The 20,212-nt window shown below is 36.7% G+C and overlaps 1 protein-coding gene across 2 annotated transcripts in view; it reads left to right on the forward strand.

Annotated features, from left to right (window-relative positions):
* The window catches only part of LOC128026057 (serine palmitoyltransferase 3), a 30,558-nt gene that overhangs the window by 2,526 nt on the left and 7,820 nt on the right, over positions 1–20,212 (forward strand). For both annotated transcript variants that reach the window (XM_052612783.1, XM_052612782.1), the window contains exons 3-8: positions 5,552–5,706; positions 8,037–8,185; positions 13,007–13,131; positions 14,072–14,165; positions 17,309–17,414; positions 18,483–18,702. In XM_052612783.1, the coding sequence (XP_052468743.1) occupies positions 5,552–5,706; positions 8,037–8,185; positions 13,007–13,131; positions 14,072–14,165; positions 17,309–17,414; positions 18,483–18,702 (849 nt within the window). The remainder of the gene's footprint in view (positions 1–5,551; positions 5,707–8,036; positions 8,186–13,006; positions 13,132–14,071; positions 14,166–17,308; positions 17,415–18,482; positions 18,703–20,212) is intronic.

A 20,212-nucleotide genomic window follows, 5' to 3' on the forward strand; every position in this document is an offset into this window, starting at 1 on the left:
TGTGTGAGAGTTCAAGCAGATCTCTGATTTCTTTTTTGGTAAACATGAGAATGAAATCAACATATTTTCTACTTGTTAATACAATTCCAAATAAGGAAAAATCAGCATGTAAATGTAAACATTTATTTGGCTAACTTAAATGCACAGCACCTCAAGTTAATTTACAAGATATACAGTATGTATGTATGTATATATATATATATATATATATATATATATATATATATATATATATATATATATATATATATATATATACTCACACAACCCAAAGTACCGATAAGAATACCGTTAAAGTACCGGACCGTTAAGCAGTATCGGTAAGAGTAGTAATACTGTTAAAACCTTAACGATACCCATCCCTATCCCCAGCCACTGCAAAAAAATGGATACCCACTGGTCAGGGTGTGTGTTCACGGTGTGTTTGTGTATTCACTACTCACTGCTGTGTGTGCACACTTGGATGGGTTAGATGCAGAGCACAAATTCCAAGTATTTGGCTACAGGTCACATTGTCACTTTCACTTTCACTCCTAAACTAGCTTTAATCTGTAAAGTACACAAATCAGTAAGAAGTGAGTGTAATTGACACTTCAGTGAAGGAATGCTTATATTAGCACCGATTAATATCCGAAGAAAAAAAGAGAACTGGAAAAAAACTGGTTTGACTTCAGCACTGCACTTTTCAAAGAGTGTGCTTGATATGTAGGCCTAAAGACTACATTAGCATTTAAAAGCTAAATTTACATGAGGTTTTAAATGATCTCACAGCATTTGTGTTCTCCCTTTTCCTGTTTAACAGGGGTTTCTACATTGCCATTTGATTCACACACCAGCAAAGCTTTAAACTGTGTACTTTTTTAAGCTTTCTTGGTGTCTTAAGAGAATGCTTTGAATGTGTGATCTGAAACATTGGGCAAAGATCAGACACCTCCTTAATGACCAGAAAAAACTTATGAGTGGCAGTCATAAGCTTAAGCAAAACTTGTAAATATCAGGCGGCAATTTGTTGCGCCTTTGTTATTTTCTGCTGTCTTCTGTCTCTATATCTAGGATTCTGAAGCAGTTCAAAGAAGTTTAATAAAGGTAGCACAATGTGGATTCTGATTAGACTCTCCCTTGTTGTTTTGTAGTATACTTAAGGACAAGTCTCTGTGGGTGAGTCTCTTAGGACTCTGATACTCACAGAGCAGATGGTTTTGAAACATTCACCTGGTTGTAACTACCCACATGCAAATATTTTTTATGGCTGGTCTTGGGTCAGCCATGCCTCATTTTTAAAGGGTCATATGATGTTGGTAAAAAGAACATTATTTTATGTATTTGGTGTAATGCAACATGTTTATGCGGTACAAAAACCACATTATTTTCCACATACTGTACATTTTATTTTCCACATACTTCCACATATTGTTCCTCCTCTATGCCCCGCCTTTTTTACAAAGCTCACCATTTTGAAAAGTGAAGTGTGCTCTGATTGGCCAGCTATCCAGTGCCTTTGTGATTGCCTGAATGCCTCAAGCGTGTGACGAAAATGTTACGCCTCTTACCATACTGTGATGCATGTCCCGGTCAGAACTAGGGGTGTGACGGTTAGTATATAACCTTGAGACCGGCGGTTATAGTTGAACACCGTCATTAGAACTTTATAACCGCCAAAACCGTGTCACTAAAATATTTTTTACAAACATTTTTTATCAAAAATTATTTTCATTTTTTAGATGGGATCATCAGATGCGCAATATATCGGGAGACATGGTTTTTACCACTTAATGAAGTTTTGTAAATCGTCAGACATGGTATTTACCACTTCATTAAATTTTGCTTTGTAGAAAACCTTTCTTAAAAACGAATTTCGTTTTGAACAAATTTTATCTTAATTTTAATAGATGTTTCATCAACCAATTGCATGTATTTTAATAAATAAAAAGCAAATATAGCAGACAATGATAACCGTGACATGGAAGCACCAGCGCGCCGCGTTCACTTGCACTGCACTGTGAACTAGAGCGCATCTCATTGTAAATGAAACTCAGCGTAGGCCTATGCCTCATACTCATACTTTTTTGCGGCTCGCATCAGCAAAGCATAGACCGCAAAACAATCAGCGGATGGCGGGCGGGTGCGGCTTTGAAATTTGCTCAAAAAACTTTGGCGCGGATGATGAGTTTTGTGACAGATCTCCTTAATAAATGGAGGTCTGAAATCTCTGCCCCTTTACCGATCAGAGCGCGCGCTGAAACGGAGTTAACCCGCTATCTCCAAGATCAACCAATTGACTCTACGGCAGATCCACTAGCATGGTGGCGAGACAATATGAAACAAAATGAAACACGCTACCCCCCCAACCCCCCCCCCCCCCCCCCGACGGTTATGTTATGAACCGTCACATTTGACTCACGTCATAACCATCATCACCAATTCTGAAACCGGCACACCCCTAGTCAGAACATCATCGACAAGACAAAAACAATAAAACCCATTACAAACGAGGCATTTGTTGCATCCAGTGGGGACATAGTTATGGATTATAATGACTTGTAGTACTGTCTTTTTACACGTTGTGTTGCAATGCACAGTGTAGACATAAAATCATCTCTGCATTTGTGATCGGAGAAATGACAAACAACAAGCGCTGCTCTACACTGCTGAAAACTCGTGTTTGAATCATCAGTGGCAAATCCTTTACATATTTAAACGATCACTGACTGTGAGCCAGAACAGCCAGCATTTTATTCTCCTCTCCCAGGATCAGGAAACAGTCCTCCATAAAATATGCTGCACACATCTGAATATTTTGGTTGAAATGTTGTTGAACAGTGTTGTAAAAACAACTCAAACACTGATTTCTGGTTGTGTCCTCTTTTGGAAGGCCAAACAACATATTTTTGCTTTCACAAGGAAAAAGCATCTCCACAACATGGCTTCGGCGGCAACAGCGAGAATAAAAGTTATGCCTTCTTTCTTTGCTTGAACATTTGGACGGTTTTATGCAAATTAGGGATGTCAACGATTAATCGATGATCGATTAATTGTCGATAAGAGATGCAATCGATTAAGGCTGTCGATGGTCGGTTAACCGATTCAATGTTGGGCTGCGTGCGGCTCATGCGCACTCAACACCTGCGAGCGGCTGTGAGTGACGGTGACGATATATAAAAGCATCATCATTCATTCACAATGTACAAATTAAGCTTTTAATGTGATTTAAACTTTAAAGTACATTAAAATAGAAACAACATAAAAGTTCTTCAACATTAAAAGCAATAGAAATGTAGTTACTAATCATTTCATCAGATAACTGTTTTATATCGTGCGCTTTGCAGGGCTGCGGGACACAGTGACAGGACAGGTAGTCTATTCATTCCTACAACTTGTTAATTCATTCCTACGAATTATTAATGTGGCAATTGTCCATGTTTCATTAATTTTGTTCCGTAAATAACCCATGATTTAAGTGAAATAAGGGAACAAATTAATAAATCGAACGAATTCTTAATTCATGAAATCTTTAATTTCCCTTCCCATGTTTACCACAGTAAGAGATGCGAAAACAGTTATTAAAAGCGAAAGATAATAAAATAAACCTGGGAAATTAGAGGGTTAGACGATGAAGATTTATGAAAAGAAACAATGCCTAAATATAGCTACTGAATTTGTGGAAATTCGTGACCAACCGGCAAACCAGAACAAAGCCGCGTAAATGAAGGGGTCCAAAAGCATAGTCGCGATTTAACATTTTCCAGTTAACCTATTATTCCTCTAATAAACAAAGCTTTTATACCACACTTGTCATAATCAGATCTTATCATTTCTAAATAAATAATTGCTGGATTCAAAACAGCGATTAATAGGCGCTGTGACCGACACATTCCCGGAGCATTCACTGCTGTCACTAAACGGTGACGCCGAGCATCGTTCACAAGTTTCTGCATGGACCTGACTAGGGCACAGGTTCTAAGCCCTGGGACAAAATGGGATGCTTTAAGGAAAATTTATAGCCTACTAAGTAATAGGCCCAACATAAAAATAACAATTTGTTTTCATGTTTTTTTTTTTTTTTTTTTTTTTTAAATAGGCTATGCGAAATATATCCGACTTAAATAATTAAGATTAACGGATTTAAAACAGAAGTGTGGGCGCTCCATAAGTTCACAAAAAAAAAGGATGACAACGCATTCTGTTTGTTTGCTTTATTTTACAAGAGCACAAATCTTCTGTTTTTATTGTGAGTGTGCACAAATGAAAGTAAACACTTTTGCGGAAAATATATATATTTTTTAATGTCTCAGCTGTTTCGATCGCCCCGGAGCCTGCTGCACACGTATATTCTAGCGATTCAAACTTACATCGCAGTCTGTTCATTATCAAAATAAAATGTCAACTAAACATTAAAAGGTTACACTGATCAGTTTAAATAGACCGTAGTATACCGGTCCACTCTGCTGTTATGCCAAGGACGTTTTTGCTCATATGAAGAGGATCATCTTTTCCGTCTATATGCGAATGCGTGTTAAGTACAAGCCTAGTTTACATTATAAATAATAGTTTAACATTCAAATACATTGCGAATATGGAAACATTTCGATTTGTGCCGAATGAGACATGAGCAATAACCTCCAAATAAATCTAGCCAAAGCCGCGCTCGCTCATCCTCGTGTGCACGCATGCACTGTCACGATCTAATTTTTAAAAATCTGACATTTTCTAGGACAGAATCCAGCAGGATCAAATTAATGTGAGCAACTGTGTTTTGGTGCAGCAGCGCCGATGTAGTTCACTTAATGTGCAGCGCAGTCACACGCGCTCCACATTTCGGATAATTTTATACAATAATGTCAGTTGAAAACATTGCAATTGTGCTTTAAAATACAACAACGAGCACCACAAAACCATTTAAAGAGGCGCGTTCAGCGTTCTCCGTGCGGGATTGGAAACTGTCAACAAAGTAAAATGACCTCAAAAGTATGGCGCGCTCTCTTCATTTTATCAAATGATCATAATCGCATCTATTCATTTTATAATCCTGCTACTAGCATTTTATTCAGACTAAAACCTCTTTAATTCAAGTGAGAAAGCGTTTTGTGTGTGTGTGTGGCTTTTGCACATCCTGTCATACCGCTGACTGCGTGCCTGCAATAGACGCATTTTGCAGTATTATGGTTAACGATTAATCGATTAATTGATCGTTAATTTAAACGACGATCGATCATGGAAATAATCGAAATTTGACATCCCTAATGCAAATCTTCCCACATCGTGATGCAGACATGTGGGACCGTGTTTAAATGTGGCCTTTTAGGGGGGCATGGACAAGTCTAAACTAAAGAATATCTCTTTGGCTTTGAGACTTTAGTCTTTGCAACTTTAGGGATCTTATCTATTCATGAACAGCTTGTAACACTCCAAAGAGAAAGGGAAACTTGAAATCACATCATATGACCCCTTTAAGAATTAGGCATATTGTGGGAAGAAAGAACAAAATGCTGATGTTAAATTGTTTTAAAAGTTCTTACTGTCATTATGTTGTAACTGATTTCTTGTATTTCAGGACTTTGTTCCCCTTTACCAAGATTTTGAAAACTTTTACAAACGGAACCTGTACATGAGAGTCAGGGATAACTGGAACCGTCCTATATGCAGTTTACCCGGTCCAGTTTTTGATGTCATGGAAAGGGTCTCGGATGATTACAACTGGACTTTCAGGTAGGTTTATGCTTTGCTTAAAAACAAATAGTCATGACCCTGTTAAAAAAACCGGGATATGTTTTAGGTGCCGATTCCTGCAGGAACGTTTCGGTAAATATCGATGATAAATATCGGTTCTCGGTTCCAATCCCTACTTATAATACTTTCACAAAGTATGCACTACATAATTGAAAAGTGGCAATAAAGACTGTACACTGTTAAAAAAAAAATAGGGAAATCATATATATATATATATATATATATATATATATATATATATATATATATATATATATATATATATATATATATATATATATATATCTCAAATAAATGCTGTTCTTAACTTTCTATTGACCAAAGAATCCTGAAAAATTATTTCCTCATAAATACAAAGCAGCACAACTGTTTACAACATTGCTGAAGGAGTACTGAAAATCATCATATTCAAATGATTTGTGATGGTGGTGCCTGGGGCATAAGAGGGGAGGGGAGGCAAGGCCGGGAGGGAGTTCAGCTTCCTGACAGCCTGATGAATAGGGCTGTGCAAAAAATCGAATGCGATTTTCATGCACATCTCATCAGTAAAGACGCTCCTGTAATTAGAAGTATATCTCCAGCACGTGCGTTCAGATTATGGTTTCCAGGTTTTCACAACAAATCCTGCCCAGTTGCTTCTCGAAACTAGTCCAAAGTCGCGTTTCCAGGAGGTTCCCCGATAAAAAAAAATTGCTTTCCGGGGTTAAAATTTAAGTTTTATGGCATGGTTGCCTTGGTAAAATTCGCATTTTAGGGTCTAAATATCACGTTATTGGTATTGTCGCTTCAACCCACGGACATGAAAAACAACCAGACTTGGCTACATTGGTTGGCATTTACTACACAGAGCCGTAATTCACTGACAATCTACACAAAATCGATTTTAAAATCGGTGGCGATTCTTTGTTGGTTTTGAAAGCGATTTTTTGTTAGTTGTCGGTAGACTACGGCTCTTGTGTAGTAACTGCCGCTCCACCTGAACCAGTGTTGCCAAGTCTGCGGTAGTTTTTCATGTGTGCGGTTCGAAGCAACCCCAATACCAATAACGGGATATTTAGCCCCTAAAATGCAATTTTTTTACAAGAAAACCATGCAAAAAAAAAAAAAAAACTGTATATTTTAACCCCGGGAAGCAAATTTTTTTTATCTGGGAACCTCCTGGAATCGCGATTAGCAGGACGCATTGCAGGCGCCATAACACACAGTGATGCAGCTAGTCAGGATGCTCTCGATGGTGCCTCTGTAAAAGGTGCACATGATGCATTGTTTGCAGAAGTAGAGACACTCCTCTGCCTTCTTGGCCAGTGCTGCAGTGTTGACTTGATATGGTGCATGACTAGCCGTTCAGAGCACTTCATGAGAATTGGAGTAAGTGCAACTGGACGGTGGTCATTGAAGCAGGATGGAGACGGGTTCTTCAGGACTGGCGGGACTCGAATGATGGTGGTAGCTTTGAAGCATATGGGGACAACAGCCTGATGTAGTGAGATGTTGAAAATGTCTGTGAAGACATCAGTGAGTTCCACTGCACAGTCTCAGTACATGCCAGGAATGTTGTCAGGACCCGGAGCTTTGTGTGCGTAGATCCTCCTGAAGGATCTCCTTACGCTGTCCGGGGACAGTGTCTTCACCTGGTTACAGAGAGGGGGTGGAGTCTTCTGTCCAGTGGTGCTGTTTTGTTCCTCAAAGCGAGCTAAGAAGGTGTTCAGCTCATTCAGCAGGGAGATGTTGCTGTCAAAGGTCTGCAGTGGAGACCTGGAGACCTGTCTGCTGAAGATTCAAGCTTCGCCATAAAATAAATAAATTGCATTTTAAAATGTATTTAAAAAGACTGTAAAACTAGTTCAAAATATTAATACTGTTTTTACAGTTTTTCAATCCAAATAAATGCAGCCTTGGTTAGCATACTGTAAGAGACTACTTATTTCAAAAACATTCGAAAATCTTAACCACCTCAAACCTTTGAATGGTAATATTATTAATAATTCATAATATTAAAGTATCATTTTATCAGGTGAGAAATGTATTAATATTAACTATAAACTATTAACTATATTAAATATAAAAATATCAACTATTAAGTTGTGTCATTTATATGATTATAGCAATTTTTTCCCATTTCGTTCTGAAAATTTGGGTTCATGTTATTCACTTTTCCTTTTAATGGTCACACTTACTCACACTCACTGCTGCTTTGTAATACACACTTCTATATTATACCCACTGATTTCAGTTCCAGCATGGGACAAGAAAAATAGTCAAGAAAAATGTATATCAATAACGATGATGATGTGTTACTCCTCTGACAGGTTAACAGGAAAAACCATTGAGAACGTCATAAACATGGGCTCCTACAACTACCTGGGTTTTGCTGAAAACAATGTCGACTTCCTGAAAACTGTAGCAGAAGAGACCAGACAGTATGGGGTGGGCGTCTGCAGTACAAGACAGGAACTAGGTATGTGTGTGGTTACACCACAACCGAAACACACCTACTAAAACAGAAACAGGTTCAACAGCATCCAACAATGTTTGCGTTAGAACAAGCATAGTTCATTGTTGAGCAACTATTTTAGTTTAGTTAATGCCATCATTAACCTGCCCAAAGCATTTTATTTTTCCACTTGCAATCAGACCCACTTTGAGCACCGTTCATAGAATTCCTTCATCTTTTTTTTTCTTCTTTTTTTTTCTGGGTAATTTATTAAAGGCCCAACCTGTTTTTGAATTTGCAACCCAAATTGATGATTGAATGAACTGTTTCATATCTCTCTCTACAGGTTGTGAATGTGATTAGTTCAATGACCGATAATGATCTTCCTCATATTTCCATGCTGAAATATATTTAAATCTATTTTAGGTTAAAAGCTAGCTTGTTTGCACTAAGGCTAAAAGGTGAAATGGTTATCTGGGTGCATGTAATTTTTTTTCCCAGTGTTTGAAAACTAGGCTTGTGATTACCAGACCAAAAAGTCTGTTATATATATATATATATATATATATATATATATATATATATATGTGTATGTGTATATATGTATGTATATATATATATATATATATATATATATATATATATATATATATGTGTATATATGTATATATATATGTATATGTATGTATGTATGTATGCATATGTGGCTATTGAGTAATCACAAACTTCCATTGAAATTCATTGGTAAAATGGTGTGGAAATCCTTGCTGGTGGTTTAAAGATTAGACCTGTTCAGGCACAGTTGCAAGTACTTTGGTGTGACTGATATTCTAGGATCTGGTTATTCTGGTTTGTTGCATATGTCAAATTTTTCAGCTGCTTCATGACTGTCGCTACCTGTTCTAGCATTAGCAAGGCCGTAAAACTTCACGTGAGCATAGCTGCATCAAGTACAGGACCGTAAACCTGGAAATATTTTGGCCACTGTTTTATTTCACCTTTTACTCCTATACAGTTACACAGTATAAATATGTACCCCTCTTAAAGATAATTGTGTCATCAGAACATTTGCATAGCAAAGTAAGTAGTTTGAGATCTTTTATTTTGTGGTGCTATGCAGTGACAGCGGTGAATCTAAACCAAATACCACATCAGAAACTGACACAGAAAGCACATGTGATCATGAGGCATGGGAGTATTTATGTGTAAAGTCTTTTTTGTATCATTCATTATTCATTGAAGAGATTCATTTATTTTTTATTGCATCTCTCAGAGGTTGTCGTTGCTTTTAGATATATTACTGCAGGCCCTCTGTAAAATAAGCAATAACAACTAACCCCACGACTCGTTATTGAAATGCAGTTCATAATTAGATGCACAGTACTGTATGTGCATATTAGGAATGAGCATTTTTAAATCATTTTGAAGAACTCTAAAACATAAATATGAGTAAATAATTATTAGAATGAATTTATTTTATTTTATTCACGAACATCACATCACCAATGTTTCAAAAAAGTATCAAATATAAACATGTATACATTATGTTAAGGTAAATATATGAAATATGCAAAATATGAAATATTCTAAAAAGGTTATATTTATAGAAATAAAGATATAAATAACTTCATTTTTTAATTCAAATTAAAAATAGGAATTAATCTTGTTTTACTAATGGGAGATTTGGATTTCTGAAGATGTTGCTGGATCTCCCAGGTTACATTAGATTACTATTTTACAGATATCCCATGTGATGTTGGGTAATATGTCTTTAACTATAACATTACGGTCATAGTTTACAGCACATTTTTGTTCTGACTGCAAGATCAATAAGGTCCATGTTTGTTTTTGGTGACAGGTTTTAAGGCGGATACATCAATCATTTACAGAAATTCTGCATGTAGGATTATCTTTGTATCTTTAGAATTCATTATTGTGTGTGTGTGTGTGTGTGTTTTCAGTTACCATGGTCTATTTAAATGTACAAAGAGTTTATAGGTTTAACATTGTTATAGCTGCCAAACACCACTATCACTGAAGCATGTGGCACTCAAGTATGAAGGAGTCTACAACATAAATGGACCATCTAAGTGTCACATTTATTGTAACAAGAGCTTAATGTTTCACCATAATAATGTATAACCAGTGAGTGGTTAACGTGGTATGCTACACTATTTTCCCATGAGACAAAAGTTGTCTTCCTCTAGATGTTTCTTAAATGGCTTGTAAACCAGAATCTTGGAATTTGATGTGGTGTTGTGCAATCATATTTTTTAGGGTTCGGACTACTGTTTTAGGTGGATAAAACCACTTACTGGTTTAAAAAAATAGGGGTGCATGACATATATCGGCCGATGATTAATGCGCATCTAGTCTAGTCACCTGATGGTATTTACCGCTGATTAAGATAACCGGCTTTACTGACTAGATGCACATTAACCAGCGGCCGATATATAGCGTGCACCCCTATAAAAAAAGAGTGTTTACTGATGTTAGATAACAGGAGTTGCATATGACTTTAAACATACAAAATTTATAAACAATTTTATTATATTAGTCTCATGTTAAGGTTTAAAATTGTTACATTATAATGTTTTAAATAGTATGTTTGTAATTTAAAGTACTTAAGCTTACCTTTTTGTCATTTTTATTCTAACGCAGTGCCTTGTCCCACTTTCACTGTAAGCAGTACTGTAAACATGATTTTCTGTGGTTATCTTAATTTAACCACTTAATTTGTATTTAACACTGAACGTCGATACAGTTTTCAGAGACGCTCCCATTCATTTGAATAAAATTAGGTTAAGATGCTTTTGAGAAACTTGCTGTTTTATGGGCAGTTTCTGCTTGTGTAGGTGAATTGAGCTCTTCATGGGTCTCGCTCTCATTTCTCACTTCATTAGATTACTACAATACCCTGGTTAGAAGTCAAGACCCTTATGGGTTTCCTCTGTAAAGAGAGCTTCTCAGTTATCACATTGAAGTGCAGTGTAGTCGTTAAATTAAACCCTGATTCAGGTTTAATCAAGCAAATCACGCTTCAGCTGCCGCTGTGAGAGGGAATGATTGGAGGTCTGGAGTAATCAATAGTGTTTTAGAGAACAAAGCTCTCTATAGGAATCATGTAAAAGGAGAGGCGCGACTGCTGTCTTATTCAGTGGGAAATATATCTTTTGCCAGAATTTATTCCTTAAAGCTGTTTAACATTTCTAGCTTTCAGACCATTATGGTCTTATTGGCACTTTGATGGGTAATGGAATCAGGAAATGATGCCCACATAAGCACCATGGCTGAGCATGCACATTAACATTGCTACTACAACTAATGTATATTGTGTTTTCATATTTGTTAATTTATTTAGGCATGCATGTGTTTAGATTTGTGCAAGATTTAAATTAATAATATGATTAACATTCTGGAATTACAGAATTTTTATTAATTTAAATTAAAAAATAAAACAGGATGCAGAACCAATTCAAATCTTTCAACCAAAAATGAAAAGTCACTCTCATTCACCCAATTAATTTATTCACCATCATGTTAATCCAAAACTGTATGACTTTTTTTTTTTTTTGTAACTTTAAATATTAAGAGAAACATCTTGGTGTTTTTGTCCATACAGTGGAAGTCAATGGTCATCAAAACTGTTTGGTTACCAAAATTCTTCTGAATATGTATTCTGCAAAAATGATGACAACATTTTTATTTTATTTCTTTGTATAAACTCTCAGACAGTAGAATAGACAAGTGTTCATACATAACTTTCAATATTTATTGCAAGAGTTTTATCCTGCACTTCAAGTTTTATCTTTGTAAGAAAAGTGTTTTTGGCCAATAGCCTTGTAGATGCGTGTGTCATTGTGAGATGTTTCATAGAGTTGCTTACAATGGATGTCGACAAAATCTTCGCTCCAGGACATAATGTACACATTACATGCACGTTCTTGCCTTTGACCACAATGAATTTTAAGTAGTGCTTATATCTCCACCTTGAAAATTCCAACTTTTCATCGGATTGCTCCTGACTCGCCATCTCTGCTGCTGCAGCGAATCTCTGTTTAGCTGGCGCGTGTGCTGGCATGTGTGTAAAAACACTGGCTCTGATTGGCTACCATGAAACACATGACTCTGCCTTAGCCAATCATAATCGCTAATCTCGTTATTAACCCACCTCCTCACTAACTGTGTGAGACGGGTGCGTTCGGATTACACAGTTTATTCAATCAACGCATAGTAACGTCTAGTAATGTTAACAGCGTTGTATCGACGGGAAAAGTAATTTAGCTAGATTACCCCGTTAAAAATAACGTCGTTACCTAACTGGTCTTCAGATGTAATGAAATTTTATAATAGTAATAAAAACACTTTAGAGATTTATGGCATATATCTATAGCCATTATCTCTATCTATATTTAACCTTTATTGTATCTCACAATATCAGATGTTCTGTTTGTTTTTGAGTTCTTGACATTTATGTACCAACATTATGGCAGTATTTCATGTCTGCAGTTATGTCTTTATTCTCTGAAGGCACCTACTGAGTGATTAATAACCTTTCACCTCACATGTTCTGACAGATCGGATTTGTTTCCTCTATGCTGACCCTGTCTGAGCCTCTAAAACAAAACAAAAAAAACAAAACTAAAGGAGGCATGCAGGAAAACCTAATTTCCTTCAAGGCTATTGGAATACACAATCTGACTGAGAAAGGCTTTGGTCTAATGAATACTTAAAGTGTATATCTGTGCTTTCTGTCAGCTGTAGTGTGAGGCCAATGAGTCTCTTGTAAAATCATTTTGATAAAGTGTCAGCTTTATAATAAATTTCTTTATTTTTTTTTCATAGGCAACTTAAGCATCCATGAGAACCTGGAGCAACTTGTGGCGGAGTTCTTGGGGGTGGAGTCTGCAATGGCGTTTGGAATGGGTTTCGCCACCAATTCCATGAACATTCCAGCACTAGTCGGAAAGGTCAGCGATTAAAAATTAATCTTCAACGGTGCTGTCTTAAATCACTCAGTTTTATCTGTTGAAGTGAACTGACAAGTGTGGTATTAATCTGTTATCTCTGGGCGCCTGCTATTAATTGCTACTATAAACAGTTTTTCACGCACCAGAGAATAACCCAGGGAACCAGCACACTAAACAAACCCTTGTTAAAAATAATGCCCAATCAGATAAGCAATCACAGTTAGAACTGACAGTGCTTGTTTGGGTTTCTCATTAGGATTTGTTTATGATAGATGTGGTCGATCATAACCAGCTCAGATGAGAAAACCTTAGTCTCTAGACGAGATCCATAGGGCTGAGGAACAGAAACCAGTTTGGTTAAGGGGGAGGGTTTTTCCTCAAGGAAAGTCTTTGTGATGTTGCGCAATGGAGGTATTTCTTAAGCAGTGGGTCCAGCAACTTGTGCCTTCCGGAGGAGGTGTCAGCCATTGTTGAACCAGGCCATGCTCTGCAGCTGTTGAGACTTGTCATCCACTTCACATTACAAGATCTAAACATTGAGAAGTTCAATTCATTTGAACAAAAAAGATTGGTGACACCTAGTAAAACTAAGGGTGCAGGTTCTATTCCCAGTGATCAAGTTCAGTCATGAAATGCGATGAAAGTGATTTGGGTAAAAGTGACTTCCAAATGCATAAATATATCTCAGCTGATTAAAGTCATTACTCAGTGTTCCTAGAAGTCCTTGCAAAACATTGATGTCTTCTTTGTAGACTAAATGTATGACATTTACATTGTAGTTAGACTTTTTTCTGTAAACAGTGTTTTAAAGGATGCTATATAAATGACGTTTCTGGTTATTTGACTATATATGGCTGTTTCTGGTTATTTGTGATATTTATTCCACACGTCCTCCTTTAAAATGTGTTCAGAGCCATAGAGTAACAATGTCTGTTTCCAGGGCTGCCTGATCCTGAGCGATGAGCTAAATCACACGTCCCTCATCCTGGGAGCCAGGTTGTCTGGGGCAACCATTCGAGTCTTCAAACACAACAGTGAGTACATATTCAAAATATTATGAAATTCATATCTACTAGGTCACGGTGTATTCACCTATGAGATTTGTGTAGAGCTGATAGGGGGGCATTTGTAAATGCTGAGGTCAATCATCTTCACAGTTTGTGATTGTTAACAAACTAAATGTAAGCATGAGACTGCAGCAAGACATATTTGGGTTTTATAAAAGCTGTGCTTTAGGGCAATAGTGGTTAATGGTATTCTTGTGTAGCTACTGGAAAAAATAGTCTGCATCTTTCTTCAGTGGCTGGATGAGAATACATGATGCATGAACAACAGAAGCTTGAATGTACTCTGACAGTGCCATGTTATATTTGGTTGTGGGTCGTCACGGCAAACCCAGGAGACTCCATGTGCAACTCTCTGACCTGAAACTGGTCTTGATAAAAGTGACTAGTGTTGGGGAAAGTTACTTTTTAAAGGAATGCATTACAATATTGCGTTACTCCCTAACTAACTACATTACGTAGTTACTTTTTATGGAAAGTTATTTGTTATGTTACGTTCGTGTTTTAAATATGAGCAGGGCTTGATTGTTTTTAATATATAAGTTCTATTTATAGCAAATGTAAAAGCCCTTTCACACCAAAAAGTGTAACGAATAAACCTCAGGCTGAAGGAAAAGTAAATTCACGTCATTTTTGCTTATTAGTATGGTTTAACTGCATAATTAAAGTTCAGCATCAAAGACATTAGTTAATAAAATGGCATTAGATACATATTACAGGTTTGCATTAAATTCTAAGTTTGCATTTCACTGTTTTAATTAATTTTGATGAATACTAAATCAGATTTTTTGCAAGTTGGATGAATTAATGCACATTCACATTTAGTCTAGAACTACATTGTGTTCACACAGCACACACAACGCCTCTGTACTTCTGATTTCTCCCAATATGGGGACAGGAGACTTACAGGAGTCAATAAATGGGAAAAACAAAGTAACTAGCATTACTTTTGGAAAATATAATTTCTTGGAAATTAAAAAGGAATGAGTTACTTTGCTAGTTACTTGAAAAAAGTAATCTGATCACGTAACTCGCATTACTTGTACTTCCTTACCCCCAACACCAAGGGACCCTACTCCATCACCTTCAGCTGAATTGTTCAAATTAAGCAACAGCAACAAAAAAAACTTGATTAGCTGGTTCAGGAATGTTTAATTATGGTGTTAACAAACGCTGTGTTCAGCTTCCTCAAAAAATGTAAAAGAATACCGCTTGAAGTTGGACTTTCAACTTGGAAACTCGTGCAGAGATCCCCAGTTCTGATTTTGTCAAGATGCAGGTGCATGATGTAGCATTTGTGGATATGTTGACTTTAACGATAAGCATTTAAACATTCAAAGCAAATAAAAAGCATAATTGTGTCAAAGTTCATCATTATATGACAATCTAACCTGTTTTGCAAGCATTTGCCAAGACTGGTGTAAAATACGATAAATGTTCTCCTGTGTTGATACCTGCAAACACACTTTGGCACTGCATATCAATGTTTATCATCCGCATTTTAGTTGTTAGAACATGTTTGTTGACAAATCCCTACCATGTTATGGTAGCAGTGTCATTTGAATTCTTTATCCGTCTTAAAATGGAAAAGAGCTTAAATTCTGCATGCAGTTAGATTCCCAAAGCAGGTCTAAGCATTATTTATCTCTGTTTCTCTGAATGATTGCTCATTCAAAAAAACACATTGCAAATGGACTCGATTTGTTCAAACGTTTTGAACGTGCTGTTGACATCGGGAATATTTAGGACTTTGTTTTAGCTTTGTTAGTTTATTAGTTACGTAAGGACTTGTATTTTCCCAGAGGAAACATGCCAGCTGTAAATATAGTACACTGAATAAAATAACTACTAGTTATTTTGCCTCAAAGTCTCCATAACCTGCCTGCCAATACTGTCATTGTCGCCTTGAATAAACTAGTGACAGCATAACACACATAAACAAACATCTACAGTATGTCCACACACTTGCCATTCTTCTTTGTGTAATTGTTCTTGCCCTAAAACCTTTGGGTGGATCTGTGTAGGTGAGTGTAGTATTTCAAGACTGCATGGATAGTGAAAGCAGGCCGCGTCCACATTGGCCTTCACTGGCCTAAATACGTCCACCTGTTTGAAATGAGGCCACTGTAATGAGAGACTATTTGGAACATTCTTTTCTTTGGGCTTTTTGTCACTTTATATTCGCAGAGAACGCAGTAAGCTAACTGGGTAAAAGAGGAGGAATGGATCAGGATGTAACAGGCTGGAATCAAACTTTAATTTTGCAGTTCAAGTCTGCCATCTGTTGGCCAGTTTGTAGCGTTGCCATATCTTGTTATTATAAGCGACTTTAGGCTAGTTGTGTTTTTTTCCAGCTTTTTAGCAGATTGCAGTCACACATTTAAATTGCATTTTGCACAATTAAATATGGCGTAGTTTATATCCCAGTGTGCTTCCAGAACACTTTTACTTAACATTACTATTTATCTTTGCAATTTAATTCCCTTGTCTTTGAATGTTTCTAGCTTTTCCAGCTCTTCCCCTAGGATGCAATTATTGGATATGCTTTCTTTGCAGTAAGATGCAATTTAGCCTTGGTTAATGTTTGTTTTAAGCAAGTATATGCTGTAATAAATCACTGAATTCAAGCAAACTCTCAATGATCCATAAAACCCTTACACCTGTAGAAACACTAAAACTATTTAGGATTATTTCAGTCTGGTAGGGCACTTATTTTGGGTTTATTTTACCAGACTATGTTCCTCCTTTTTCTAGCGTCTCAATAATCTAACATATTCAGTTCTGTTCTCGCAAGCCTCTACCGAGCTGATGAGATGTGCTTTGCTGGGGTGTTTCTACAGAAGGAGGGTTAAGAAACACTGTTCTGTATATCCAAGAACAAAACATATATATTCCTAAAAGTGCTTTCATTGAACCAGAGTTCCTCTTGTGCCCATGAGTGGGAAAAGAAAAACCAGCTACTTGGTGTTTATAAGTGTATCTTTCTAATTTTGCTTTAGGAAGACCTAAAAATAAGTAGGCCTTTGTTTGGTTAGGGTAGAATACCAACTGACTGTGTGTATTTATTTTAAAGCCTGATTGTGTCATAATGTGCCTGTTTTGTTTGGTTATAGACATGCAGAGTCTAGAAAAGCTGCTGAAGGAGGCGATTTGCTCAGGTCAACCTCGTACCCATCGTGGCTGGAAGAAGATCCTCATCATGGTGGAGGGCATTTACAGGTAGGAACATTAGCGAATATTTACATTTCTGTTCACTCCAGCCTTTAGGGGTAAGCATCTACATGAAATGAAAGAGGACCATTTACATTTATAGAAGACCTTTCCTATAAAATTGTAGCTCAGGTTGCTTTACAAAGCAACAAAAAGTTAAAACAATTACTTTTATTGTTGGAGAATGGCTAAAATAATTGGATTCAATAACTGGTGGCACCTAATTTGGAAGATAATGAAATCATCTGCGCCTCATGTATCAGGCATGTTTGTTTGAAGTTTTCGAATGTGTTATGTCACCCCGTTTGAACACTGCCTGTCTGATTGTTAGTTTATTGAGGCCAAAGTCTTCAGTCATAAGTGTTTGACCCTCTCCAGCCTCGTGAGCATCGATAATCCTTTTCCTGAGGTCATTTATTGCATAAATCAGTGCTGAAGTGAACACTGAAGGTTCATGAACTTTATATATGAAATTCATGCATGATTTTAGAAGATTATGACTAATTCGCAACCACTGTGCAGGTAGCAGATAAATACATTTACAGTGCTTATTGCCATCAGTAAGACAGGTGTGATTTCTTAGGACAGCTATTTCAGTGACATCTGCCAAGTAGTATGAGATGTTTCATGTTTAACAAATCACTTACAGCAAGTCCAAGAAGTCGCATCAGTCCAAAAATATGTCATGATGAGGAAAAATACATATATAAGTGGACTATAAGTCGCATTTATTTAGAACCAAGAGCCAAGAGAAAACATTACCATCTACAGCCGCGAGAGGGCGCTATATGCTGCTCAGTGTAGAGTACAGGAGCACTGAGCAGCATAGAGCGCCCTCTGGCGGCTGGAGACGGTAATGTTTTCTCTTGGTTAATTTCTCTCAGTTCATATCAAATTAATTTTGATAAATAAGTTACACCTGACTATAAGTCGCAGGACCAGCCAAACTATGAAAAAAGTGCGACTTATAGTCTGGAAAATATGGTATTTGTCTTGTGTTTACATGTGGACATGCTTATGTCCATAATAAAATTTTTAACACATCCTAACTGAAATGTCTTTGACTGTTTATTTCAGTATGGAAGGCTCTCTAGTCCGGTTGCCAGAGATCTTAGCATTAAAGAAGAAGTATAAGGCTTATCTGTACCTCGATGAGGCCCACAGCATTGGGGCCGTGGGCCCCACAGGTCGAGGAGTTACAGAACATTTTGGCGTGGACCCCAATGAAGTGGATGTTCTGATGGGCACCTTCACCAAGAGTTTCGGGGCTGCTGGCGGGTATATCGCAGGGAAAAAGGTAGGCATTATGTAATACCTCACTGTCAGAGCTCTTTTAAAAATGCTTTTCCTGAGGCAAAAAGCAGCTCAAGATTTTATAGATATTCGGACCGTTGAGCTGCTATTTGTCGTTTGGTGACGCTCGTGGGACAGAAATGACTTACGTCACCTTTACTCAGCGTGCTCGCCAATCTCCCTTCCCTTCTCTTTCAAAATCACACACATGGTCTTGTTTCATGATGTGAAACTACATATGTTCTCCAAATGTCATTCACGGTCCTGTCACACCGCCTTTCTCATCTCATTACTCCATTAAAAAAGACCACTTCACTTCATAACCACATCACGGACATGGCAGTTGATTATAAAAGACAAAAACTGAAAAAGACTGCAGGTTTTTTGAATTACACATGCTTTGAAGAACAGAGAGGTGGGGAAGAGAGAGTGTGAGAGAGAGAGAGACCCTGTGCATGTGTAATATTGAGTATTTAATATGGTGAGACTGTCGGCTGATTGCCAGCTGTTTTAATGGGACAAATCAAAATTGCACAGGATGCTTCCAAACATGGTACTTGGCTGGAATGTATACTACCATTTAAAAGTTTGGTGTGTATAATTTTTATGTTTTTAAAAGAAGTTACTTTAGCTTACCAAGACTATATTTGTTGGATCAAAAATATAGTGAAATCAACGATATTCTGAAATACTATCATCTAAAATATTATCATTTAAAATAACTATTTTCTATTTGAATACATTGTTATTTATTTCCTTAGATGGTAAATCTGAATTTTCAGCAGCACATGATCCTTCAGAAATGTTTGGTGAATTGGTGCTTGTCATCAATAAGTATGTTTACATGGACAACACTACGATTTGAATAATATTAAGACAATACTCTGATTAAGAATTTACCATGTAAACAGAGATTTTTGATAAACTTAATTTTTTCCCTTGAAACATCAACCACTTACTGATTATTTATTTTATTAGAGCAAATACAAATGTTGATTTTTTATATATATATATATATATATATATATATATATATATATATATATATATATATATATATATATATAAAAATATATATATATATATATATATATATATATATATATATATATATATATATATATATATAGCTATTCTTCTATTATTTTCTCTGCTGAAAAATGTAATTTGAAATTTTTTTGCTGCTTCTAATCAGCAGACCTTTTTTTGTCAGTCATACTTGTTCTGCACTCTTCCAGTAGGTTTGCAGTGTTTTATAAAGGTACTCAGCAGCAGCAGAGTAAAACCCATGCTCTCAGCAGCAATAAGGACACTGTACACAGGCACAGTGGGAGGTTCGCAAAGAGAGCCGCCAAACGGCTCCAGCCAGTCCCTCACTCCACAGATGTGGGTGGATTTTCGGACACGTTCTCTTAACTGACTTCTCTTATGCCGTTTCCACAAAGCTCCCAGGACCTAAAGCACTGCAAATCTCACTCTAAGTGGAAGCAGATGTTTGCTTTGCAGATTTTTCC

Source organism: Carassius gibelio, chromosome A13 (genome assembly GCF_023724105.1).
Source record: "Carassius gibelio isolate Cgi1373 ecotype wild population from Czech Republic chromosome A13, carGib1.2-hapl.c, whole genome shotgun sequence".
Taxonomy (NCBI): Eukaryota; Metazoa; Chordata; class Actinopteri; order Cypriniformes; family Cyprinidae; genus Carassius; species Carassius gibelio.